Source organism: Haliaeetus leucocephalus, unplaced genomic scaffold (genome assembly GCF_000737465.1).
Source record: "Haliaeetus leucocephalus isolate CR32 unplaced genomic scaffold, Haliaeetus_leucocephalus-4.0 Scaffold157, whole genome shotgun sequence".
NCBI classification, from domain to species: Eukaryota; Metazoa; Chordata; class Aves; order Accipitriformes; family Accipitridae; genus Haliaeetus; species Haliaeetus leucocephalus.
In genome coordinates, this window is record NW_010972593.1 from 1,437,696 (window position 1) to 1,465,232 (window position 27,537).

Consider the following 27,537-nt stretch of genomic DNA (forward strand, 5'->3'; position numbering starts at 1 on the left):
CCCGTCGTTGGAGGTCGGAGCGCGGAAGGAGCCGGTGCCTCGTCCTGGGCGCCCGCTGTACGGCAGCCAGGGAGATGCTGGAGATCTTGGCCTATCCCGCTTAGGAAGTGTTTCTGCGGGGCCTTAGTGGACAACTCAAAGCCTCCCCGAGAGCTATAGGGTGTGCCAGTGGGGTGGGTTTTCATGTTCTAAGCTAATTACTTTTTGTTCTGTAATAGCTAAGCTCTCCTCGGGCAATCATCTCTCGTACTGCTGCGATATTTGGAGCAAAGTGTGCTCTGCTTCGTGGTTGATCATTTGCCTGAGGAGTGGCTTAGGAACACGAGAGACAAACGCTGCGAGAGCTTGAAGGTGACGCCAGGCACTAAGTAAGGGTTGTGTGTCTGATGTCAATGGAATGTTACAGAAATTAAAAAAAAAAAAAACCCACCCAAACAACTGCAGGGGTTACAATTCTAGGTCTGCAAACTTGGGGAAGATGAGCAGAAAAAGCCTGAAGTGCTTGTCCCTTTCCTATGTTAATGCTAACATTTTGGAAAATTTCATAGTTAGCAAAGCTTTTTTCAATACCAAATCTGTGGCATAAAGAGCACATTTTCTTCGGTTAATTTTTGGCCCCGGGCCTTAAATGCTGTGGAGATAAGAATCAGCATTTTGAACCTGATGTTCTGTGAGTAATGTTTCAGACTTGAGGTCAGATTTATCTGCTGTTCCTGAGGTGTGTTCCATAGTTGTGTGTCAGGCTGCTGGTTGCTGCAGGCTGTTACACCGGGGCATGTTGCATATCTGAAGTGTAACCCAGAGCTTACAGATCTTAATAACAGAGGCCAGCTTGATGGTCTGTAGTTAATTGGTGATAATATGGGTATGGTGAGGAGATGGCGGTGTGTCTCGGTTTGAAAAACTGCTTTTACCTGCCTCTGCTGCCTGAGTTTGTGGATTGTGTTTCACATGACTGAGAAGGCAGTCGGCTTTCCAAGTGTCACTGTTTGGGAAAAATGTCTATATTGATTTTTTTCCAACACAGAATTGTTAAACTGTGCTTATGGCAACTGAAAAAATACTGACATACACAACTCTTTCTGCCTTCTTCCTGCCAGGTGGAAACAGGCATGCCTGTTCAGGAGCAGAGGTAGTCCTGATCCCAGAGGGTGGGGACCCTGGTGTCACCATGGCACACGATACAGTGACATGTAATATGTTCGCCAGAGCTAGGGAAGGATCTTCCCATCATCTTTTCTCCTCCTCCTGTTGAGTAGTTGGTACTTGGAGGATGTTCATGTCTTGTCTTGGATTCTGTTTACATCTCAAAGCTTGCTCTTGGCGACTGTAGCAGAGCTAATATGTAATCAGTAATTTGTCTTATATGAGGAGACAATTTATTCCTGGAAGTATAAGTAGAGATGTCTGCTTTGTTCTGATTTCTTTTCCCCTGGCCCCCTTTATATTTGGAGTTTCTCCAGAGAGCTTATCTTTTTATCTAGGTGCAATTTTGTTTGTAATATCAAGTTCCGTGTAGCGAAGCTAACATGTCTACATTGATAATGCCAGCGTCCATGTGAACATATTTTCAGTGTCCTTGGGAGGTGGGAAGGGGGATCTGCTTCTACTGGATTTTGATTCTTGCTGTGTTTAGTGATTTTTGGTACACTTGTTGGGTCTAGGTGGCATGTTTATGAAATCTTGCAGAGGAATGTGCATGATCATCTCTTTCTTTGGAGGAAATAAGAGCTTTCCTTTCAGTTCCTCCTTCTACACACATCACAAACAGGAGAATTTTTCTTTCAGTCTTGAAGCATTTCAGTTCTGTAACCCAAGGAAAAAAGAGTAGATAAGATATCTTCTGAAAATAACTACTTAAATGCACTATTTTCTGTAGATCTTGGGTTAGCCTTGATGTAAATGGATCACAGTTACTCAGAGTCATTCCGTATTGGGATGGGCAAAGCTGCTGTGGGAATTTCATCTCACTTGCCCTTCCAACTTAGGGATGCTCACAGGCATGGTGTGTTTCGGAGGTGACGTGGGGCTCGTTCCTTCCTGCTGTGTAGAACTCCCTTAAAAGAAGCCCTAAATGCTCAGTTGTTTTCACACTTGGTAAGCACATCTTTTAAGTGATCTCTGTGGACATGTGCCTGCGTGTTCTTGTCCTTTTGGTGTGTCAAACCCATGGAGGTGGTGTCCGAAATCCTGCAAAAGAAAAAAAAGTTGCAGCTGAAGTAGTTTTCTTGACGTTTCTTTTGACCTGGCTGGATTTTGTTTTGCTGAATGTGATAAGGAGTATGTTCTAGGCTAGTGCTTGTCTTTAATGGCAGGTACTGTGGCTTGTCTGAACTCTTTACAGGTATATCAAAGCTTGAGGTGTTTTGAAGCTGACATGGGAGCCTTAAATGCAGGATTGCAAAAAATGTCTGCATCATACTGCATTACTTCGAAGCATGTTATACAGCAGTTCAACCCAGGAGGAATGTAAATAGTTCCAGTTTGAGGGATAACCATAAAAAACTGGGTGTAGCTTTTAACACCAGCACTAAATTTTGTAAGGTGTTAGAAGGATTGTCCTATTTTGAATCTATTTTTGGTTTTTTAATTACTTCATTATTCAAGAAGCTTTAAAAAAGTTCAGTGAGGGAAGGTCTAAAAATTTCACTTTTTGGTGAAATAAATATTGTACATAACTAAAGAACACTCTTTTTTTATAGACCTCTTTTCCAGCATATTACATTGAGAACCTGTGCCTCTTTCAACCTGAAGTGATACATGATGGCCATGCTTAGAGCCAAGTTCTGTCTGTGGTTATGGCTGTATCCATAAAGTACAATATTTTTGTGTGTTTGCTTGTAATGTACCCTTGTGGCTGAAAAAGGGTGGGCTGCTATGTGACAAAAATGGGAAACCCACTCAAATATAAAACTTGACGTGTGCATACTTGTGTCTTCCCTCCCCCTGCAGGCTGTTGTATCTGTTCAGTGATTGAAATGGTTCTAAAGGAATGGGCACTGTTGATGCAGGAGTGTGTTTACATCAGAGCCAGAATGTCTGATATGGCTTGGACTTCGCAGGGCTACATAGGTCTTAAGTTGAGCAAAAGCTCAGTGTATGTACAGATAAGTTTTAGAAACTTTACCAGGTTTTTTGACTAATGTGTTCTCATGAATTATTTCTAAAGATGTATTTCTGCATCTTCTCAACCAGCACAAAGTGAGCAAGGAGATTAATTGGATTAGTTAAAGGAAACCATGTTAGGCTGAGGCTGAAGTGTTTAACTCTCCTGTTTTTTTAAATACTGTTACTCAGTGGCATTTGTGTCCTCTTAAGACCTGATGGTCATCTAGGTTGGTTGAGAAATAGTCTTAAATTCTAATTTTTAAATTTTTGACCCGTTAGAGCGGATATCCTGAAATAGTTAAAAGAACTATTCAGTATGTTTGTTGGAATGCACAGAGGCTTTGAATTTGTGTTGTCCGAAGACTGTATTAATTGGAGGAGGAAAAAAAAAGTGTTTTGAGGCAAGAGTCATTGACCTGAGTGTTTAGTTAGATACAGGAATATTTTGCTAAAATTCTTCTAGCTAAGACTACAAATGTGGTGGGTCAGTATATTTTTTGACTTAAAGGTGTTTAAGCAGTATAGTGTGCTAAGGAGGAAATAGGGTGGACATCTGGTCTGGAGCATCACGAGGAGATGGAGGGAGGCTTGGTCGGCTTTAAAGAGATTTAGCTTATGAAATCAAAAACTTTGGTTACATTGGATATATGTGGGAGAAAATAGTGGGTCTTCATGACACAAGTTGTCTGCTGTTAGGAAATCTTTGTTACAATATACTGTGTAGCACTGGTACCATGTGTACCAGCTTTGGTTGAAAGGTGTACAGTTTTACAAATAATGTGAATGGATGACACTTTGCAAGTTTTGATTTAGTTTTAAGAACTTAACAAGTTATGTTCCGAGAGGTGGTATGACACTGATCAAATGCCAGAGTAGTTAATGTGTGTGATTATCTTTCTTTGCTTGCAGTGAAGGTGAACGACCAAGCCAAAATGAAAAAAGAAAAGAGAAAAGTGTCAAAAGAGGAGGAAATCGCTTTGAGCCATATGCTAATCCTGCTAAAAGATACCGAGCTTTTATTACAAATATTCCATTTGATGTGAAGTGGCAGTCTCTGAAAGACCTGGTCAAAGAGAAAGGTAATGTACAACTCAGGTGGCCAAGTGATGTCTGTCATCTTACTTGTGGCTGACTTTGTAAACTTAAGAGTTGAAGTTCTGGGTGGACTTAGTGACATGAGTTTTGTAAAAGGTCTTCTTGAAGCCTTTTTGGGTGCTGCACAACATCTGCTCCCTGGCAGCCTTCCAGATGGCTAGTTCCTTTATAGGCATGTCGGCATATAGCTAATAGTGCTTCCTCGGAGATTTCAAAGAGTATTTTTCTTAGGGGGGGGAAAATACAAGGCTTTTATCAGATTTTAGCCTTGACATGCAACAAAACTTTCTGAAGTATTTTAATGTCTTTTGGACAATAAAGGTAGTTATTTACTGCTGATCTGGTGTGTGCATATATAGCTGTGTCCCCAAACATCGTAGTGATTTGTGCTTAGATAAAGATCCATACTGCCATTTGATAGTAGTAAAATGTATTTAAGGGTGACCTGCAAAAAAGAAAAATCGGGTTTGTGCTTTGGCATGTGCTGCAACACAGTTAGGGCTTTGGAAATCATGTTCATGGTGTTTCCCCCTTCCTCACTTCTATTTAACTGTCCCATGTCAATGGGAGCTGCCTTAGTTTGTTGACTGTAGCATCTTCATCTATTGAAGAAGATGAAGAACTTGAGCTGACTACTCTCAGGTAGTGACAAGTCTAAATGTAGTGTTATTTCTTTAAGCTGATGCCCAACTTACTAGTTTTCAAGTCACCTTGGAAATGCAGCGGAGTGGCAAGAAAATACTTGGCTTCTCCATCATTAAAATGTCTCAAAACAAGTTAAGAGTAACGAGTACAACCATTCCTCTTGTGGGTCACTTCTAAAATACATAGCCTCAGTCATAAATGTCTCTCAAAATCGTGATCAGTGTTCACTTGTGTTTGAACTAGGTAAGGAATGATAGTTAATGTGTTCACAAGGTGTGGCCTAATGAATGGGAAAACAAATTTCCAAAGGGTTTCAAAATGTTTGTCTTTGGAGGCAAAATAGAACTGAGTCTGCGTAACGAACTTCAGGACTATAAGCCCTGGGAAGCTTCCATAATTAGAGGCTGTGAAACGATGATGCTTGAGATTTAGCAATGGTTTTCTGTAATATGAAGAATTACAGTCTGAAAGGCTGCTTTAACAGGCCCTAATTATGAATGGTCCCTTGCCTTAAACTATGCTTTCCCTTTGCTACACAAGATACATTGGTTAATAGGAGTATCTGTATGTGTAGATGTCTAATTTTAAGTACTATGTTGAATTCCGTTCCAAGTGTCTTGTGGTTTCTCTCCAGTTCACGTGGATGGAAAAGTCCGGTGTGAGATTGTTTCCTGCCTTGCTGTTCAGCTGCTCATTCCAGCAGATACTCCTAGGGGAACATTGAAACCTCTCCATTCTGTCTGCAGGGCTTGTTATGCTAAATATTGAGAAGCATTGTTCTTGGTTTTTGGGACTGCTTGTTAAAATATAACAGTTTAGATCTGCTGTGTAGTTGCGATTTGTTCTAATTAGTCACTGACTTCTACCAAATTGGTGCTCTTGTGCTGTGCTTGAACTTGCTCAATCGGTACTTCTTGATACAAGGCATAGTAGTTCCAAGAACCAGGAATGTGACGTGGAAAAATCTAAACGTTAGAATTCTTGGTTTGTAAGTGTAAGAATTACAGGCCAAATGTTCAAGGTTTTGGGAGCATGTGAAACAGATCTGTACACAAAGGGTAAAGGTAGGCGTTTCATGACTGCTCCATCGCTTGGCAGTTGTGAAGACTGAAGCTGTTAGCAGCAATGGCATAGCAGGTTGCTGAACGTAGGAGGAGTTCACCTCAATCGGCTGTTTCGCGTCAGTAAGTATGGTTTAGGAGACATGAGCTTTGAGGTCTGCTCATATTTCTGCAACCTGGTTTTTCAGATGCGTACAGTCTTCTAAAGGTGACATCTCTCAAGAGTAATGCCTTGGTTCAGTCATTTCAGTGTATTTGTTGGTGAAACTCAATTACAGGTATGCAGTATGACATAGTTATTAATGAAATTAAAAAATGTTCTTGTTTGGAACTCCCTTGTATTGGCTGACAAACACAAGGTTCTACTAAACTGATGTAATCAGCATTGATAACTGGCAATTGGTGAATGGCTTCAGGAGAACAATGAGGCAGCAGTTCTTCAGCATGTAAGTGGAGTCTAAATGTAAACATGATTGAATGCTAAACAACTGTCTTAATCTGTCCCCCAACAAATGGCTCTGTTTTAGGGAGAAAAATGGTAGTGCTTCATGGCAGCTGGCATAAGTGAGGTGGTACCATATGATAAAAAAGAATTTGTGTTTGAATTTGAGATATTTACCGATTCCTTTAGGAAATACAGAATTTTGTATTTTAAACCTTTTTCCTGACCAGAGTAGCAAGATGGCATACAACACCAGGAGAAAGATTAGCTGTAAAATGAGGCAATAATTATGTTCTGCTCTTTGCAAAGTCAGGAGCAGTTGCAGTCATGGCCACGTTCATGTCACATTGGAAGATTCCAGGACACCCCAGAGACTGTTTGTATTAGCATGGTTGTACCCACATTTACATAAGGCAGAGCTGTAGCAGGCATGCTTACCTCTTCATATCAAAACCTGGATGTGTGAACAGATATGAGGAAAAGAAGAAATGAAGCTTTCCCAGCTTAAACTTTCTGTGAAGAACAGCAGCTGCTAAACTTCATGTGCTGCCTTCTTTCTTGCTCCATCTCCAGAAATGTTTGGAATCTTTGTGGCCTGCTAAAGATGTAACTCCTGCCCTCTTGCTGTTGTACGTAGTCTCAGATGTTAGTACCGGTCCCAGATGTTAATACTGGTGAGCACTTTTGTTACTTTGGTACTAATAGCTGTTACTCCAGTACCTGAAGACAGCTGTTGCTGGAGAGTCCCCTGGGTTTCAGTGCCTGAGATTCTGTCACGTTGTGCTTGTAGACTGAAGTTTTAGGTAGGCAAAGAGGAAGGGATGAATAAGCAACGTGGAAATGCTGTTCCACATCTGACTTGTTCTCCCTTACTTTCAGTAGATGTGCTAATGAGTTGCTCTATTTTCATTGGCCTTAACCATTTTTTGAAGGAGGCACTGTCCTTCATCAATGGCTGCAATGATCTTTTTCACTCCCTCTTTCCTGCCTGGGCTCTACAGAGCCAAAATTACCCGTGTTTTTTTCTGGGTTCTCTCATGCAAAAGTGAGATGTCCCTTCCCCTACTCTGAAAGAATAGCTTGTGAACTCTTCTCTGTTTATACTTTGGGAAGAATGTTTTTCTCCTCCCCTTTTAACTAAAGCTTTGTACACGTATAAAGTGTGTTTCTCTTCTGTCTCCCCAGCCCAAGCACCCCATGTAACTTTTTAGGGGTTGCCTGTCATCAGCTTTAAACTGTAAATGAAGGAGGAGCTGTGACCAGTTCTGAATTGCTTTACGCTGGAAGTATTAGGCTTTTGATGGCAGGGTTCTCTTGCATCAGTCACGTTGCTTGCAGTTCTTTACTTCAGAAGATGGTGGGATATCTGTATAGTTTTGGTAATGTTTGAGAGTCTTCCTTCTCTATGTATTTACTTTTGACCCTGTAGGCCAAAGAAATAGCTGTGATATAAAGCATTTACCCCTTTTTCAGTTTCTGTGCTGCTTCTCTTGCTGAGACTTGCCTCTCTGCACCTTTCATGCCTTTCAGAGCTTCTTGGTTTGTCAGTAACTGTTAAAATCATATTGCCCAACTTTAGAATCTTCAAAGTTGACATCTATGTCTGAGCTTGTTATCTTAGTTACTTCCCAGATATGTCTTTAGGGCTAGGTGAATCCATCTGAGCCATGCCTCAGGCCACCATATGGACGTATTTATCTGAGCTTCCTGAACAGTCATTGGAGAGTATCTGAATGCTGACAGACCAGCCTGGCTTGAACATCTTAATTTTCTGTATAGATAACTTTGGGAAGTGGATATAAAGTTTGAGGAGAAAAAAAAAAGACTGCAGTGATTACTGGAGATTACTTTGGTTTGTATTTCTGGTTATTACAATGATTTCTGCTTGTCTCAGGAAACGCTGAGTTTCTGAACTTTCTCAAGTGTGAGTTTTAAATAATAAATCAGTCTGCTCTAAGTTAAGTCTTAAAGACACTATGGGGTACATGTTCCTTAATTATACTTGCATTTACTTAGCGCTAGTATTTTCTGCAAGTTTTATCTCCCTTTGGAGGCTGGTTCGGCAATAAACTCGAGTTCCTGAAGTAACAGTCTCTTGTGCTTGAGTGAAATTTCTTCACTTGTGGATATAGGATATGTTTCCTGATATAAGCCAACTGTTCTCTAGCAGAACGAAAATCTGCCTGCATCACTGTGCATTTCTTTTGCCCTCTGAAGCAGGTTTAGTACAGGAATATCTGCTGTTGGTACTTTTCCATGGCTTAATTGCCTATGTGCTATCGTAGGCTACCCTTGTCTGCTAATGCTGCTTTATCCCCAGTGCCTGATGTTCTGATATACTGTGGCTTGGAAACTAGAAAAAAGTCAAATGTGACCCAGCATAAGTTCTTAAAAAAAAAAAAAAGTTTCCTTTTCCAGCCTCAAACAATAGTCTCCTGGAAGAAGTGTCATGTTGAATCGTTTTACATGTTTTTCAGGTGAAAAAATGCATTTTTACTGCAGTCGTTCTGTACTCTGGACTTGGTGTCTTGGATACTGAGCTGTTACACTATTTGTGTCGTTCCCCTCCCCCTGCTTTTTTTTAATTTGGCTATTCAGGAAGTTCAGATGTCCTTTGAAGGAAAACAGCTACTTCAAGATGTATATTTAGTTTTTAATATAGGTGTCTATAAGGCTTGAATGTGAAGCATTGAGCAAAATTGGCACATACTAGATTTTCTAAGTGACAAAAAATTGCTGCTGTGATAGACTCCTGGAAATCTTGTGGTTCAGAGGTCAGAGATTTGTTAAAAGAGTAAATGTTAAATCATATTTAATATGTTATGTTCAAGCTTGGCAAACTTCTTTGGAAGTGTTTGTGTGGATCTGAAGTAAGAATTGTAGCTGAATTTGATTACTGGTTGGGAGAGGAGGGTCCTCAATCCAGGGCTCAGTAGTGTTACTAGGAGCAAAGTCACAGACTTCTAACCTGTGACTTCTGGCCTCTGTGAAATGGAGTGGTTTTGTATTGTAGGTAATCTGGGAATTTGTTGTCTTCCTACATAAATTGTTGAATCACATTTGCATTCTTGATCAAAGTTTGGTTGGACTCTGGCTGCTGCTGTTGAGATGGATGGCTTCAGAATGTCTTGGTAATGCTGAATATTTGGACACGCTACACGGCCACCATGTACCACCAAGGACTAGTCCAGGAGGACTGTTGACAGTGCAGTCCCTTTTGCTACACAGGCTGTGGAAACAATTCCATGTATACTACATGATCTCACACTGTTCAGATTACAGGATGGAATTCATTTGTTAGACTTTATTTCAAGAAGTATTGTTTAGATAGTGAAGCTATGGCTAGTAATCGAACACTCTGATCTGCCCTGTCCCTTTCAAAGGGACTTGCTTGTTAGCCTCTACCAATCTCAAACACTGTCCTCATAAAAACGTGAATGGATCAGTTTGTTTATTCTGTCTAGCTAACTGTTCTTTGGCTGGAATGCTGATATTGCTAAATTTTTTTGTTTTTAAATAAGAAATGGAGATTAGAAGAAAAAGTAGTGATTTCATTAAGCATTCCTTTTCTTCCAGCTTTGAGAGAGACTTTTCAGGATGTTCGTATTGCATAATGACACTAGGTGTCCTATAAATGACCGGTCCTGTGGGAGGTCAGGCTGAATGCCTCTTCCTCTCTCTGTCCCTTGCTAAGAGGTAGACTCTTGGATGTGAGACTCCAGTTCCTTGCTCAAAGTATGCTATCAATATTCAGACTGGGTCGTGGTTTCCCACAAAGATTGCTTTCTGCCTGTCGGATAATGCAACTTGGAGTCCTCCTGTCTTAAACTTTAAAAACTAGGACTTCTAAAACCCAAAAGAAAAAGTAAAAATATGTTTTCTTCGATTATTCTTCTGTATGCCAGTCACTTCAAAGGCAGCAGCCATTTCGGTAGTTGTATTCTGGAGGTACACGATATGGTTATGTGGTCATAAAAAGGCAATCCTAATCTTGTGAGGAAAGGTGCAGATGTAGTTTTCCAGTGCATTTTGCCTTATTGCTGTAGACAGTTTTGTCTTGAGAGCAAATATGGAAGACTGTTTAATACTACTTATTGAAGCTAAAAAAAAAGGACTTTATTGTGGCTTAACAAAAGGCTAAAAAACTGCTGAAACAAATAGTAGGCAGTCAGTGATCTCTTGGTCCAGGCTGACTCCCTTTTTGGAAGTTTGTCTTTAAATCCAGGGAAGAGCAAATAACCGTTCAAGTTCTGGACTATGGAGACAAGATTGAATACTATGTAAAGTGAAGGAAACTTGTTCTTGCAGACTTTCCCATGGATTTGGATTGCCTCAAGTAATGAGTGGGTATTAAAGATCAAGGAAATTGATATTGTGGAAATAGCTGGCTTTTGAAGTGGAGGAAAATCAAGAACATGTTTAACTGTTTTAAGACTTTACTGCATACCTGTAATTGTCCAGTTTTGTGGTCTAGAGAACATGGAGTGTTTCTGGGCTTTCTTATAAGGCAGAGGCTCCATACACGGTTGTTGATTGTTCTAAATTCCCATTGTTTTCTTGGCTTTTCTCCCTTGGTATATGTGTCGTCTGGAATCTGATTTGTAGTTGGTGAGGTAACATACGTGGAGCTCTTAATGGACGCTGAAGGAAAGTCAAGGGTAAGTGTTTGAGAGATTTCTTCTGTGGATTTTCTACATGACAAATGTAACTGTATGGTGGCGTGGAACGAAACGAAGTCAGGAAGGTAGAGAGTGTGTATGCTTAGTGGCTATAAAGTAGGATTGCTTAAAGCTTCTTTTGGGGTGGGGAGGAGGTGGGATGGGGCCTTGTAAACAGTGTTAGGGTGGTCTTCCACTGTGTTCAGTTGGCGTTGGCTGTTTGAATGACCCATGGACCCTAGCAGTATGTATAGTGGTACGGAATATTAATGTAATACTTGTGTTTTGGAAGACGTCACTGTAGCGGTTTGCTGAATTTGTAAGGCCAGTGTGCAAAAGCAGGTTTTGTAAACTACACTTCCTGTGCCAGTAAACAGAAGTCAATTCCTAAATGTAAATGTATATTGCCTTCATAGGTACTTAAGTCCTTTAGTCCAGTGACAGTATCTTACAGGGAAAAATAATAGGAGCATACTTAACTGTACTGAAGGATATGGATTTAGGGTGAGAGAATATGGCAAGGGTTTTGCTGTATGACAGAGAAGAACAGGTCACATGAAGCGTGTGGTATTTTTTTTCTTGGAGAATCGGGACTTAGTTCTGTTTGTTACAACTTCAGAAACTACAGTTTAATCCTGTTAACGCATAAGAAATTATATCTTATGGAATTCAAGTATTGAAGGCTTTATTGGGTAAGATTACATTTATTTTTGCTATTAGGGCTAACTAATGTGATTTGACTTTTAAAAAAAGAATTTTTTGTGTATATTTTGTGCTTTTACTTACTTTATTTCTTCTTTCTTCCCTCCTCTCCTCCCTGTTACTCGCCTGTGAAATCATCTCATCAGGGATGCGCGTAAGTTCACTTATGAATTTATAGCAAGAAATGAGGAAACTCTTAAAAAATAAGCAATGTTCTTAGATGTCTTGTATCCCCACAGTGTTGTTGAATTCAAGATGGAAGAAAGCATGAAAAAGGCTGCAGAGGTTTTGAACAAGCATAGTCTTGGTGGAAGACCATTGAAAGTGAAAGAAGTAAGACGTGCATCTGTTCTTTCAGTATGTTGAATTTGAAGGTGAAGGGGTAGTTCTTAGTCAAGATTTATGTCTGACTCATTTGCAGTTAAGAATAATTGACAAAAGCTAGAACTCATCAAATAGGATTAACAAAAGACAGTCAACCTTTTTTTTTTTACCATCAGCTTGTACTGCTGAACTTGAGTTTGAACATGATTATCAAGACTAAACTTGATTTAAAGAATAGGTGCTGATGGTAGCAATGCAGAACTTGGATGAAGCAAGAGTGTGGCTTTAACTGCAGGCATACTTGTTTAGTGATTTGAAGAAGAAACCTGCATAAGTGTTGTTTGTTCTTGACTGCCTTCCCTTTTAATTCTGCATCATAATGAATGTATTTTACAAACAATTCCACAGAATAAGCTGTTTTCTGAAATACTTCAAAGATCTATTTCCATTTTAATGGCTTTGCTATTGTCAACCAGTATGACATGCTCAACTGTACCATGAGTTAATTCTTAACCATTGACAAGTTTAAAATTTTATTCTAGCAGTTTGGAACCTGTCGCTGCACTGAAGGTTCAGTTGAACAAAACCAAAAAGGGACTTACCCTAAGGCCAAGAGTCAATGCTAACACTGAAGTATGCGAGCTATGTTCTTGGCTAAGCAGGCTTCATATTCTGCTGTGCCCTGCCCACTTAATGGTGTGGGGTGAAAGATGTCTGCATAGGTATAAGGTAGTGAATGTGTGCAGAAGGTCTTCCCTAGGTAACCTGCTTCTTGCTGTAGTCTGAGGAGCACTTGGGAAGAAGGATGGGGACAGCAAGTGGCAGCACTTCTCAGATCTGGCAGATTCTGTAAATAGAGTAATGAATTCTGGGAGCAGCAGCCTGCTTCTGGGTGTAAGCCATCTTCTGGTGCTATTGACTGCTCGCTACCCTTTAAAGAAAAGAAGAGGTGAAATGGAAGGTTAGAAGAACATAGTTGCACCTGGAAGTCATCAGGCACTGACTTTTCTGAGAGGCCCTTGGAAGAAAAAGCTGTTGAGAGTGGGCCACAGGCTACATCTGGGTCAGTTTTCGTGTTAATGATACACCATTGGTACTGAAGTCAGGTTGCCCTTTGGTATTAGTCCTTGAGAAGAGTTGGTTGTAATTTGCCCAGCTCTTTATGAAACTGTTGTCATACTTGAATATTTCTGCCTGTATGACAGATGACAATTTCAGATACTTGAAATTGGCGAAGAAGCATTTTACCAGTATTAGGGAATTTAGCAACATTTTCCTCAGCCAAGTGCCCCAGTCTGACTGTGTGGAATGAATTAATGTGGATGGCCGTTAGCACAGGTTTTGCCAACAGTCTGGTACATACCTCTGTGTCGGCTGTGTCACTGCTGAGGAGCATGGAGGCCTTCAAGTGGCATAATAAAAATCCTGTGGCAGATCTTTGCCTGATCAGAAGACTTTAGTTTGTATGACAACCACTCCTGGCTTTCTGTTGGAGCTAATCTGGTTTTAAGCAATATCCTATTTTAACAGTGAAATAGGAAATTTTAAATTGAGAAGTGACTTGTATTCACTTTAATGTGTTCTCCACCTCAGACTACTATGATTTTCTGTAGCTGAAATAATAATGTGAAAGCTATCCTTTCTCCTGTTTTCAAAACATGCTATTGTTTAGTCTTAAAATTCAGATCAAGATTCAAATTAACTCAAATAGCTTTTATTTTTAAAGCATCTGTATTTCTGACTAATTAATTCTATTTGACATTTCACTTTCTTCAGCAGTCTTGCAGTGCTGGTGCATTTTGCTCACTGAATACAGTGTGATGTTTCCAACCTAAGTAACCTGAGTTCACCTTGTATTGTGAAGGTGCTTACGTTCACTTTCAGTATAAAGTGAAGTGACAATAATTAATCTTATTTCCTTCCTTGAATTCTTCATCCTATGCTTCATGTTCTCTGGCATGTCTTAAAATCGTGAGATTATGTAGTAATAGGGGGATACATTAAAAGTTTTTTTTGGGTTAGAAAGCCAGTGGGGGGGGGGGGAAGCATTGCCCAAACCAACATTCGTGAAATTTTACACACTGTATCTTGTCTTGTAAAGAAGTCCAAGTGCAAGGTAAATGAATGTTGCATTGTTCTGAAGATGCCAAGAGTTAGTTGGCGTTTTGTCTTCCAAAACCTCTCCAATGCCATTTTGGGTTTATCAGTCTTTGGAACAGATGTAACTGTGAGGTTTATTGTTGGCACTGAGTAATAGAGAAACACTTTCAGAGCTGGGGGAAATGCATGAGTAGGAATACCTTGCTAACTTGAAGGGTGCTGGCATATTGATTAAAAGAAAATAAATTAGTAGATGGCAATGGTATGTGAAATAGTTGGCTGGAAACCTATAGGGAGCAGATAGCCCTCTATAAAGGGAAACCCCTTCCTCTTTTTACTGTTTTAATCATGCCACTAAATCCCCACATGTTTAGTGGAGTCCAGAGGGAATGGAGTATGTTGTTTCTGTTTTTGCAGGATCCTGATGGTGAGCATGCCAGGAGAGCAATGCAGAAGGTCATGGCAGCAGCTGGTGGAATGGGTATTGGTCCAGGCCCGGGTGGCCCCGGCATGATCAATATCCCGCCTAGTATACTCAACAATCCCAACATACCCAATGAGATCATTCATGCCTTACAGGCAGGGAGACTTGGAAGCACTGTCTTTGTTGCAAATGTAAGTCCTGTGTAATCTGTGAACAGAATATCTGGGTCTTAACTGAGTTAAATCTAATGAATAAGAAGAAAAGCCTTAGACTTTCAACTCTATTCCAGTAAAACTGAGTAGTAACTTACTCTGTGGCTAGTCTTGTTGATTGTGCTAGTGAAGTTGTAAATTAAATGTCTATTAATTTGTTACGGTGTCTATTAATTTGTATTTCCCAACAAAGCCAAGAATGTTGCATTAAGCTCTAGCATTCTTTATGCTATTTAAATTTTATCCATCTCTGTGAAGACTCTTTGTTTCTTAACATTGCTGTTACTGGGAAAGGAAACATAAGAACACTAAAGCTGTCTTTTGATGGAAATCTTTCTCATGCTTCCAATATCACTTGTCTTCCAGTTGGATTACAAGGTTGGTTGGAAGAAACTGAAAGAAGTATTCAGCATGGCCGGTGTTGTGGTTCGGGCAGACATACTAGAAGATAAAGATGGCAAAAGTCGTGGGATCGGCACTGTCACTTTTGAGCAAGCTATAGAGGCTGTTCAGGCTATATGTATCCTTGAAGAGTAATGATGGTAAATAGTAGGCAAATGACTTGGTAAACAAAGCAGGATGAAAATAGAAATTGTAGTATTACAAGTGAGACTATTGCCATATCACAGAAAGTCAAGCCATTGCAGTGGATGGAAAACGTAAGGAAAACTGAAAAAGAGAAAAAAGTCCATCTTGAAAGAATTGTTGCTATTTGCTCGGAATCGTTAATAAAGTGGATTCTCTTTCCCACATGTGTTTCTAGCCCAAATAATAAATTTCTGTCTTTAGGTTGTAGCTAGTATTAAAGTGCAACTTCTGAGAAAAGTTTTGTCTTAAATTCCTGTGATGAAGGTAAGGGAGGAATGCAACAAGTCTGTTTGCAATGTAAGATGGCTTGACTTAGCATGTTCCTCTGTTGCCTGTATTCTTACACTGTGCAAGCGATGGTTTGCTACATAGCAATTGACAAAAGCCAAACCAACCAACAACAAAGTACAGATACTACTGTGTGCATGATGTCTCTACTCATGGCTATGGTATAGAAAGGAGAAAAATATCTCCCCCCCCCCCCCCCCCCCCAAGTTTCTGTTTGAATGTTAATTCCATTCTGCATGTGCACCTAAAAAGTTGAGCCTTGTGGGAGCAAGACTTACAGAAATTTCACATGATTCATTAGCATGGCATACTTCAAAATCTGGTTATTTGTTGATTTGGAAATGTTGAGAACTTTTGCATGTTTTCTCCTGTTTTAAATGGCTAAAGTTACTGATGAAACATTTCAACAGCTAGGCTGGTTTGGAGTTGCATGTTGAGTGATCTCTTAATGAACTTAGTCTTAACCAGAAGAGTATTTTTAACTTGTGTTTTAATTTAAAAAAGCCATTCTTTGAATATTCAGTTATTTGGATTTCAAAGCTTTTTAGTTTCAGAGAAGGCAGGGGGACTTGTGATAATCTGTGAATGATAGTTTAAGAAGTGACCTGGAGAGGTGTGCTTTTCTGACTAGGTTTTCGTACTCTGCATCAGATAGCACTTGAACCACACAAAGTCTTAAAGCTTTAAGTGCTTGAACAATGATCCTTAATGAAACAATAGCGATGTTTAATGGACAGCTGCTGTTTGACAGACCGATGCATGTAAAAATGGTAAGTACGTTCAAATGCTTACTGCTCTTTGAACTGGTAATTGTGCTCCTGATTTTGGATGATGTGTGGTTTCAAGGTTGGGTTGAAATATGGTGGGGGAAGTGTGTGTGAGTTGCCTAATTCCTGGTGCCAACTCATGCCATTGGGGAAGGCTGATTCTGATTATTTTGCTAAAAGACAATCATAAGTACAGTGAAGATTGCATTAGGTTTAAGTTTGTGTGGTTTTAATTTAAAAAAAAAAAAGGGGAGGGGGCAAGAAAGAATTTCTTTTCTTGCAAACTTTAATGTATTGAATTGTGTTTAGGACGAACGAGCCTTTCCCAAAGGAGACTTCTTTCCTCCAGAGCGACCCCAACAACTTCCTCGTAAGTCTCTCCTGCATGACTGAACATGTTTTATTTTTTTATTTTGCTGTTCAGCAACTGGGGTCCAATCCCAGCCCCAGTAAGACTCTGGTCCAAACTTTGGAAAGCTGGGATCCAAATGGTCTAAATAATATCAAAGGGGGAAATAGTAAAGAAGAGCTGCTCAGTCTTGTCTTTTTTATTTTTGGATACTTCTTTCAGCTCATAGCTAGAAGCTTCTCTTAAAACAGTATCCCATTCACGTTCTCAAGGCTTCCAGATCTCTCAGTTGCAATTCAAAGACCCCAATGCCTTGTAAAACTACTGTTAATAGTAGGATTTAACGGAAACATAATTAATCAGTCAATAGGGAAACATGTGCCTCCTTTTACTTGATGGTATTCTGGGTATGTAATGTTTTTCCTTCAATTGAAAGGGCTAAATTGAGGACCTGAGAATCTTCCAGGTCTTCAAGTTTCTAAAGGGGATCTTATAAATATATATCGATACCTGAAGGGAGGGTATAAAGAAGAGGGAGCCAGGCTCTTTTCAGTGGTGCCCAGTGACAGGGCAAGAGGCAGTAAACATAAACTGAAACACGGGAGACTCCATCTGAATATAAGGAGACATTACTGTGAGGGTGACTGAGTACTGGAACAACAGGTTGCCCAGAGAGCCTGTGGAGTCTTCATCCTTGGAAATATTCAAAAGCTGTGTGGATCTGGTCCTGGGTAACCAGCTCTAGGTGACCCTGCTTGAGCCAGTGGGGTTGGAGCAGATGACCTCCAAAGGTCCCTTCCAACCTCAACCATGCTGTGATAAGATCCTAAAAGTATTGAACAGGAAGAGTCTGGGTTGGAAGGGAAGAGCTAGACGTGGGAGAACACAGGCTTAATTTAAATACAGCACAAATGTAAAGTGTGGCTGTTAACGTAATTCTGTTAATTCAGCCAGTTGCTGTTTTCTTGGGCGTGGGAACCAAACCTGTTGTGTGCTGCTAACTTGCACAATTTTAGTGATCATCAATCCATTTATCCCTTAATTAGTTCAGTTTTCTGTGTATCTGTCAAAGCCTTATTTAGCAGCAGTATCATTCATGGTTGTTATTGCTGCCTTGACTTTCTATAATGGTATACCTCTTTTTCAAGAGAAAGTCACTGGGTTCCAGTTTAATTATCTTTGTATAAAACTCAACAAATACCAATGGAAGCCTGTTTCTTGGCCTGTATTGGGGTGGGGAAGGGGTATCTTGTGTTGTTTTAAAACAAGATTCAACACTTCCTGTGTTTATTATGCTGAGCTGTAAATGAGGAAGTCCTCTTCTCATAGGCAAAGAATGCCATTAACCTGTTGTTTGATGCAAGTGCAAGCAGAGAACTCTTTCTTCCTGATTAACCATAAGGAAAATATGAGGGCTTTTTCTTCTTTCTTTGGACTGGGGAATCCTTAATTCATTTGGGTACAGGAAGATTCAAAATTATGCCTGGGAATGATATACTTTGTTTGCTCAGAGAAGAGGCTGGCTGTGTGCTCTGAATTCTATAGGTGGCTATCATAATGATAGGTTGAACTTTGTGGTTAAATTCTTACCTACAAGGGGAGAACCTTGGCAAAGGTGGAAATAAGCCATTTGTCAATCAAGGGTAATATTGTGCAAAGGTTAGAAGATCTTTATACTAAATTGCCCACTCTATTCTCCTTAGACTGAGGAGTTGCACAAAATAAGCAGTGTTCTAGCCAGTTATTTTTCAGGAGTCAGCTTAAAACCAACCAAACAAGCAAGTTTTCTCAGTAGTAAGATGGAAAATGGATTATGAGAAAAAATATTTGAGATAGTTTTTAGTATATTTCAAGACACATCTACTCTGGATTTACTATACACTTTCATGCTTTAAGTACACACCCCAAAGTGGGAACACAGCAAGCTTTTTGGAGAATGGAAGTCAATTACTTAAGAATAAAACTTGCTGTTTTGTCAAACTATGGAAAGAAGGCTTTTTTGATATCTGAATATTTTCTTCAGATGGTCTTGGTGGTATTGGCATGGGATTAGGACCTGGAGGTCAACCTATTGATGCAAATCATTTAAACAAAGGCATGGGAATGGGCAACATGGGACCTGGAGGTAAGAAGATTACTCCTATGCTTTTGTTTCATGAGAGCTTTAAGCTATGTAGAAGGTAGATAGCTTTGTTTTGCCTACACAAAAAGTTGAAGTGTTTAGGAGTGTTAAAGCCAAATGAGTTTTTGTTGAGCTAAATAATGAGCTTGATAATGGAAACTTGAATTTAACCAACTGCTCCATTTTTTTTCACTGTGGTCAAGGCACAGCTCTCATTTTCTGACTCTTGAGCATGAGCAGCAGACACTGCAAATATACATTAAACTTTTAAAACCATCTGTCACTTTTAACACTTATTAGTGGGCTTGCAAATCTTTGTTTAGGATATGTTTAAATAGCACAAGTTTTAAAGAGCCACCTAAAAAGTAGCACACATTCAGCTTTCAATTTATAAATGCCTATGGGTTTTTCCCCTTTGCTGCTTTATTTTCTGAGAAGGAATGTTGCAATCTACTCAGAGTTTTGTCACTTGTAAGCTCTTCAGTCCAAACAATGGACATGTTGTATGGTCTCTATTTCTACAGCCAGTCTAATGGCTGAACTTTTGTAGAATTACATCTGCTATATAAAGCTTTCTCTTTTATTTTGAGGAATGGGAATGGAAGGCATGGGCTTTGGAATGAATAAAATGGGAGGTAAGCTGTGTTTTTTGACATGTCTATAGCTTGGGCTTTCTGAAAGTCATGTAAACCTAGCCATATGTGTCTATCAGGCATTTGTGTTCTTGGAAATCGTCACCAATTTAGTAATAACTTGTTCCTTTTTGAGTATTAATAAAACTGCTGTAGGTGTGTGGGGAAGGGTTAATACTTCAGATAAAACATGACCAATGTTTTTGTCATGTGACCTGTTAAAAGCTGCCCTTGGTTTAGGAGATATGGTGTGACAAAATTCTGACCAAATTTTGTTTTGTGAATCTGTGGTACAGAGTTGTCTTGGTGCCTGTGGAAATGTTCTGTGAAAGCAGCTTATGTGGGTGAAGTGTAGTGTTAAGTTGAAATGCATTGCTAAAGAATCCTTGAAAAATATTTTCTTTTAGGAATGGAAGGTCCTTTTGGTGGCATGGAAAACATTGGTCGCTTCCCAGCTGGAATGAACATGGGCAGAATGAGTGGTAGGCATTAGGTTTTTTTGTATATCCGACTCCTGACTTGGGTTGTCTGAAAGTGTAACACTGGAGAGACTCTCTAGACTGGTCATTTTCATCTTCTCAGCTTTTATTGGACAAAACTTAAAGCTTACAGCTGACATGGTGTCTGCAAGTCACTCGTGGCCTCTGAGCTGCAGAAGACAAGTGATGCATTGAGGTTGTCTTGAAGGACTAGTTTAGAAAGAGATAAACTGTGCTCTATCTCGATTCACCAGAAAGGCTTCTCCATTGCGAAGTGGCTGCCTCAAATGTGTTTGTCCATATTGAGATGAATCCTGCTTTTTGTTGTTTTCTTGGTCTCAAGAAGACATGATAAAATGATCAGGAGAACATAATTAAAAACTTGCCTTGCTGTTAATCTTTAAAAATTATGCCTGTATTAAAACATTCTCTCAGGAGTCATTTAGACACCCTGAAGAACATATCAAACTTAATCTTTTCAGAGATGGATCGTGCCATGGGTGGAGGATTTGAGAGAGAATTTGGAAGAAATGAAATGGGAATGTCTCGTAGTTTTGGAGAGACCTTGGAGAGAGGAATAGGTAAGTATAATAAGCTAAGTACTTTTACTGCCTGCTTTTCGTAACTGAAATGTACATAAAAATTGTGTGGTTTGTTATAACAAAACAGACTACATTTTATATATATTTGCTGTAATAGTTTGGTTTTGATCAAACTCCTCAGAGCTGTACAGAAGGCAGGTGGATACACTAGTAGTGATCTGTGGGGCTGTGTAATTTCAGTTGTGACAGGAAACTGTCTGACAGTCTTAATACACTGCCTTGTGTCTTGAAACTTCATGCTGAACTTCAGTATATGTGTGTGGCAAAGAGGAAGGTTCTGAGTGATGCATGACCCAATCCTGTCACTAAAATGTAGTCTGTGGCCTAGACAGCAGGGAGGAAAAACATGGTGAAACCTTAATTGCCTTCCTCTCCTCACAGACATTTTAGGAATCTGGTATAGACTCACATCAGATGACCAAAGAGAACGCCTTACTGTGCAACTCATGCAACACTAAAATTAGTGTTCTGTTGGTCTTTCCTTTTGAACCCCAGTGGGAAAAGGAAGACTATCAATATAGCAAATAACTTGGTGTAAAATATTACTTGAACTGAGCAAGGATAGTGCATTGCTGTTCTGTCTGTAACAGCTTTGAGATGGCAAAACGTATTAATCATGCTTTGTGGAAAGATTCAGAACTTGAACATTTTTAATGTCTTCTGTGAGCATCTGTTCTGTGTGTGTACAGCTTGATTCAGCCAGTTCCTGAGATTGCTCGGTTATTGCTGTGCTCTGTTAATTTTGATACAACCTAAGTTCCTTTTTAAAGGAAGTGAAATGCAGTACACTGTTGCTGACACAATTCAGATGACTCTATAAAAATTGGATCTTGTATTCAAGGAAAGGTGATCTTTTTTTATAAGTCATTAAAAAAAAAAGACAAAAATACCCTTACCTTAAAATTAAGGTTGCAAAGCAAATACAGCCTTCAAAAAAACTCAAAGCCTTTAAAGCAGCAATTCAGTTATGGTAACTCACTTTTATTTTTGTATATATATATATTGCATAAGGCAATAAAAAATAGTTTTGAGGGAGATACTCTTTAAATAGATAAGCAATATTACACATTAAAACACTTCGGAAAAAAGATTACTGACAGACTAGAAAAAAAAATATTTTTAGACTGTCAGCTTTGCTGGCAGCTGTCCATTTTTTAAATGCTACTGGTAAGATACTGATTTTTTGTTTTCACTGAAAACAAAGTCCTGCTCCTTCCTGCTGCCTGTATAACATTTAACTTCCCAGCAAGTTGCCCAATGACTGTCTGGAAATATTGAGTACTTCATTACTGAAATAGTCCAAAACTGCAGAATTTCTAAAACAAAGCTGAACCCAAATATCTCAAAGTAGGCAGACTTCCCCCCTGGTTCCCAATTTACAGAATTAATTTTATTTGCTTGATGACTGAATCACAACATTTAATAACCAAGAGTTGGCTCTGCCTGCCTGCACAGGTTTAGCCCTTTTCTGGGAGGCTAAAAACAAATGCACAAAGCTGCTGGCTTTCAGCTGAAGAAATACTAAATGTTCATTACTGTTGTTTCTTCATTTAATAAAAAAAAAAAACCCAAAAACGCCAACTGGCTTGCACAAGTATAAATGTCACGTAACCCCAAACCCGTCTGTGTTATTTGAGGTACTACTGAAGCTCAGAATACTGAAGCAGGATGAGTGCTGTTCATAAATGTGGTTGCTTTGGTTTTCTTGGCTCATCTTAAGGTTACGTAATCTTGCTTCTCATCATTAAATATATGTAGATAATTTAAGTACGCATTTTCTTCAAGACTTTTTCCCCTCAAATAGGAATCAAACTGCAGTGCAAAACTTGATTTGATAGATAAGCTAAGATCCTTTGTACAACAGCAAAATAGCCTAAACTATAGGGGAGTGATCCTTTTGCTGCGGGAACTCAAAAGATTGTAGCAGTGCCAGGACAGCTAAGTCAAAAGATTTTATGTACCAGATATAGAAACCCTATTCTTGCTTGTGTTTTATGGCATAGGCAACCTTTTTATATTTATTTCCACATTAAAAGGCCAAGCATGCTTGTGACTTTATAGTGGTCATTCTGCTGTGGTTCTTGTGTGGAATTTGCTGTATTTTTCTTGGAGTTCTGGTGATGAGAGGGCTTTTAGGTTTGGGCAAACTTTTCTTGTAAAAGTCTCTCCCTGGCTTGGCAGAAGGAATGTTTGAGTTGTGTGGCAAGGATGATACGATTTCATTTCTCTTCCAAGCAATCTGTATTTGAACTGTAATTTCAGTTACTAAAGGACTACTCTTGCTGTGTACTCCCCAGTGTACTGCACAGGGCAGCTAGCAGCTAAGATTATATTTAAAGTACTACTTTTGCCACCTAATCTTCTCCTAGGTTTGCATATTCCTTCAAAATTTTCTCCTTTGGGTTTTTTTTTTTTTGGAAGGCTTTCTTTGTGCATACAGAAGTTAAGCTCCTTAGCTAATGTATAAACTTTTCTCCATCCCAGCTGTAGTATGTGGTCTGATGAGATGACTGCCCCAGCTAAATCATGTGTTGTAGTTGTGATTGTCTGTATAATCAACAATGGCACTCTTCTTACTATCTGAAATAAAACTTTGCTTCATACTGTGCTGCAACAGAGCGCACAGCTTGCAGTCGCTTTTCTGAGTAATGATAGAGCTTAAAGCATTTCAGTAGTGTAAGGATGCACTAGGTTCGTTTGTCCCTGTATGACTACTGATAATCTGTGTTGTGTTCCAGGTGGTGGAAATGCCAGCATTCCTGGGATTGAGAGGATGGCACCTGGCATTGATCGTATGGGCTCGGGAATAGAAAGAATACCTTCCGGGATGGGGCATGGGATGGAGAGAGTAGGGTCAGAAATAGACAGGATGGGTCTTGTTTTAGATCGCATGAGCTCCAACGTGGAGCGAATGGGTTCAGGAATTGACCGAATGGCCCCTCTGGGCATAGATCACATCGCTCCTAACATCGAGAGGATGGGCCCAGCTATTGAGAGAATGGGTTCTGGCATAGAAAGAATGGGTTCTGGAATAGGCTTTGGTATCGAGAGAATGGGTGCTGCCATTGACCGCGTTGGCACCACTATGGACAGAATGGGATCAGGCGTAGAACGTATGGGTTCTGGCATGGATAGAATGGGTATAGGTATGGAGCGTATGGTCCCTGCTGGAATGGGAACTGGAATGGGTCAGGTGATAGAGAGAATGCCAGCTGGTTTGGATCGCATAGGTGCCACTCCTATGGAAAGAATAGGAATAGATCGTATGGGTGCTGCTAGCATGGAGAGAATGGGCTTGGAGCGCATTGGAGCCACTAACATGGAAAGAATGGGTCCTGCTATGGGACAGGGCATGGGAGCAGGCATAGATCGAATGGGACTTGCAATGGGAAGCAATTTTGAAAGAACAATGGACATGGAACGTGGAAACTTTGCAGGCAATTTTGCAGGCTCCCTTGGAGGAACTGGAGGACCTGCAGCTGGGGTGGCCAGAAAAGCCTGTCAGATATTTGTGAGAAATGTGAGTAGCCTTCTTCCTACCTCTCCTTCACAGATCATGAAATTAATTGGTACTGACATGTTGATCTCATCTGTGCTCGGTTGACTTCAGTCAGAATATCTAATACTGGATGCTGCCAAAGGTGGAGTTAGGTAGGCTTTTGTGAGTTGAAGCCATTTCCTTAACAGGAGAAGAGCTCTCTTCATCTGTAAATGAAGATGGTGAACAATGGCTGTCCCAGGATGGAAAGCATGTTTTGAAGAGTTGGCAGGGCTTGCAAGTTGTTCAACGGATCCTCAGTAATGGTCTGTTCTTTTTCTCTTCACAGCTGCCTTTTGATTTTACATGGAAAATGCTGAAAGATAAATTTAATGAATGTGGTAAGTTACTTTATCACTGGTAATTAATCTGAGAATTGAGTATGAATTAAACAGTAAGTCGTGGCTCTGTATGTCCCTGACACTAGTATCTTAACTAAAATTTCACTCAGACTTACTGAAAAACTAGATCTCAACATTGACGAGTGGTGTGAGGATGTTTACTATCTCTGCTATACCAGCAAGAGTTCTGCAGTGTTGAAAAGAAAGAAATGCCTGGCCAGGTGATAACCCAGCTAACACGTGCTTTTTCTGAGCATTTGTTCCCTTCTCCATCTCAGGGGCTGGGTTTATCATGTGGATAGCCTCTCTGTAGTTGCAGAAAGAGATAGGAATAGAGATATGGAAGTCCTGAGAACTGCTGAAAAGCACCTGCACAGATTCTTTTACATCTAAATGAGCATAGTTGTCTGGGAAAACTGTCCTTAAACTAATTGAAAAAATTCTGAATTCAGCTGCTGACTGTTGAGGTGTGCTGTTCAGCTTCAGGCAGTTTTTTCATGGCAGTAGTTGCTGTGCCCAGACCTTGCTCCCCAATATCTTGTGCTGCTCATCTGATGGCAAAACCAAGTCCCAGCCTCATCAGTTATGATGTGAAGTGGGCGTTGACACATTGACAAGGCTTGTTAGCTTGTGCTTTGTGCCATTCATCTACTTCTGGTGCTGCTGCTTGACCGAGAATTGAGAGAACCAGTTTGAATTAATTCATCTCTTAAACTGAGAACACTTCTTTAAAACAATGACTTGGTAAAGTTGTGCTGCAGCTTTAAGTTTCAAAGTAACGGTAGCTTCTAAAGGTATACTTTCTGTGGCTTAAGGTAGAGAACTATGATTTGAGAGAGAGTTATGTGGTACCTGCTGGGTTAAACAAGACCCTCTCTTTTCTTTTTAAGGTCATGTGCTGTATGCTGATATCAAGATGGAGAATGGGAAATCTAAAGGATGTGGTGTGGTTAGATTCGAGTCCCCAGAAGTAGCTGAGCGAGCCTGCCGTATGATGAATGGGATACAGCTTCGTGGGAGGGAGATTGATGTGCGAATTGATAGAAATGCTTAAGTAGTTGCCTTTTTAACACTGATACCAGATTTTTTGAATTTGTATTTTTTCTTGTTAACCATTTTAATTTGACTGGATGTAAAGGTGTTAAAACAATTCAGTTGCTTTCTGGAGTAATTTTAATTACTTTTTTAACAAATGGATTTCCATTTTACTGTTTTTTGCATTGAAACTGCAATGTGCACAATCTTTTTTTGTAGTTGTGGCATCTTGTTGACATTACAGATGTAAACAGTACGACTTTGATAATAAATGCAAGTTAAAGATTTCAGTCACAGCATCCGTTACTGGCAGCACATCCTATGCTTGCAAAAATACCTGTAAACTGAGCTCAGTAAACTAGAATTTGTATTCTTTTGTGAAGTGTCAAGAATGTTCCTCTTGGTTGTTGGTTTATGAGAGTATGAACTGGTCTTTAAAATGATGCATTTGCGCAGTCGCATTAGTGTTCAAGTGTCTTTGGGGTGCAGGGGACTTCCCTTTCCTGTATCGGACCTAATTGATGACCGCTCTTAGCAAAAGGCTGGTAGCTTCATTTCTCTCCAGTGGCAATGCTGATTTTAAAAAAAAAAAAAAAAAAAAAAATCAATAAAATATCCTCTACCTTCAGTTGTGTCAGTGCCATTCTGACGGCCTGAACTGAAAATGGGACTTAAAATCCTCTTTTTTTTTTTTTTTGTTCTAATGTGGAGCATTTCAGTGGGGGCTGTGCACACAGGTGTATTGGTTCCAGTCAGGGGTGAGGTGCAGCAGGTAAGTGGCAAACAGCTGCTGCAGGTGAAGGGCAGAAGGTGGGATATTTCACCTTCTCCTGCAACAAGTAAGAGTTTTAATAACACAAATTGAAAGTGATTATTTTTGAGTGGGAATTCTTGTGGCAGGAGGAGAGCTGAAGCTTTATGCCGAAGACAGGGTTTCTTGCCCTTTCCTCAGTTTAAGAGCTGCATGGCCTCCAAAACTAATTTCTTCTTCCAGTAATGGGAAACAAAAAGACAGTGTCGTTGTGGGCTTGATTCTGTCAGCAGGATGTTGCTGGCTCAGAGGCAGTGGTAGTGCTTCCCTCTCTGTCGTCTCTCCCAGCGAGATACATCAGTATCATCTCGATGATGCTGAGCAAGTGAGGACCACTAAAAATTCACCCACAGGCTTTGTTGCACAAAGCTGTCATCCACACTGTATCCCATCAGGAAGCTGTTTGAAGTGTAATTGCCTGTAATTGTTAAATTGTTGTCTGGTGCAAAATCAGCTGCTGGTGCCTGTGTTCTGCTCTGTGACACAACTGTGTTGTGCTCCCAGAGCCACAGTGGTGTCAGAAATCCTCAGTGTGGAAAAATAGCTTGAATGGGGTGCTCTAACTCTTCTTAGAGCTACTATGTAGGAAAAAAAAAAAAGTCACAACTTGATCTTTGTGTCTTAACCCTTCTCCCCTCCACCCTCTTCCCTACAAGCTTCAAGACGAGCTCTCCAGAAAGCCCTCTGCATGTCAAACCGATGAGGTTTAGTTTCAGCTTTGCTTTCTCAGTAAGGAGAATCTCGCCTTTCCAAAAGCCCCTTCTCCTCTCTCTCACCCCTCTGTTACACCGACAGAAGTACTCCTGTGATGAAACTGCCCCATTAAACTCAGCTGTAGTTCACCTGTGGTTTTTTTTTTAACATTACAGTTCACTAAGGCAGTTTCCTTTTGCACAGTTGTGCTGACCAAAGGTAAACCTCAAGCCAGCCTTGCTATCACAGAAAATGGAGGGATGAGCTGTGTTTTTTGAGTGGGTGCGTTTGCTGCTGCTGCTGCGAGGAGGAAGGCTTCCTGCAAAGTCCTCCTGGGGAGGGAAGGGGGGATGCTGCGGTATTTTGTACTTTGGAGAAGAAAAAATAAGCCAGCCCTGCTGCCTTTTGCTTCACAATAACGACCTTAGCGAAAAACGGTGCGGCGCGTTCCTTGGAGCGGGCCTGGATGGGGCCTGGGCGGCAGTCCGGGCCCGCCCAATGGCCGCCCGGGCCGCCGGCCT

General features: G+C 40.2%; 1 protein-coding gene across 9 annotated transcripts in view; it reads left to right on the top strand.

Moving 5' to 3' along the window:
* The window catches only part of HNRNPM (heterogeneous nuclear ribonucleoprotein M), a 26,270-nt gene extending 468 nt beyond the window's left edge, over window positions 1-25,802 (top strand). Inside the window, exons 2-17 of one of the 9 annotated variants that reach the window (XM_010562264.1) lie at window positions 4,018-4,187; window positions 10,957-11,009; window positions 11,858-11,865; window positions 11,951-12,068; window positions 14,553-14,750; window positions 15,138-15,291; window positions 16,368-16,417; window positions 16,724-16,784; window positions 18,787-18,888; window positions 19,476-19,520; window positions 19,925-19,999; window positions 20,479-20,577; window positions 23,337-23,390; window positions 24,036-24,118; window positions 24,426-24,477; window positions 25,368-25,802. In XM_010562264.1, the coding sequence (XP_010560566.1) occupies window positions 4,018-4,187; window positions 10,957-11,009; window positions 11,858-11,865; window positions 11,951-12,068; window positions 14,553-14,750; window positions 15,138-15,291; window positions 16,368-16,417; window positions 16,724-16,784; window positions 18,787-18,888; window positions 19,476-19,520; window positions 19,925-19,999; window positions 20,479-20,577; window positions 23,337-23,390; window positions 24,036-24,118; window positions 24,426-24,477; window positions 25,368-25,531 (1,486 nt within the window). In that variant the 3' untranslated portion in view covers window positions 25,532-25,802. Of the gene's footprint in view, window positions 1-4,017; window positions 4,188-8,178; window positions 11,010-11,857; window positions 11,866-11,950; window positions 12,069-14,552; window positions 14,751-15,137; window positions 15,292-16,367; window positions 16,418-16,723; window positions 16,785-18,786; window positions 18,889-19,475; window positions 19,521-19,924; window positions 20,000-20,478; window positions 20,578-23,336; window positions 24,119-24,425; window positions 24,478-25,367 lie in introns of those variants that run through there. The other 8 variants (XM_010562255.1, XM_010562256.1, XM_010562257.1 and 5 more) reach the window with 8 other exon arrangements.
* Window positions 25,803-27,537: the final 1,735 nt, after the last annotated feature.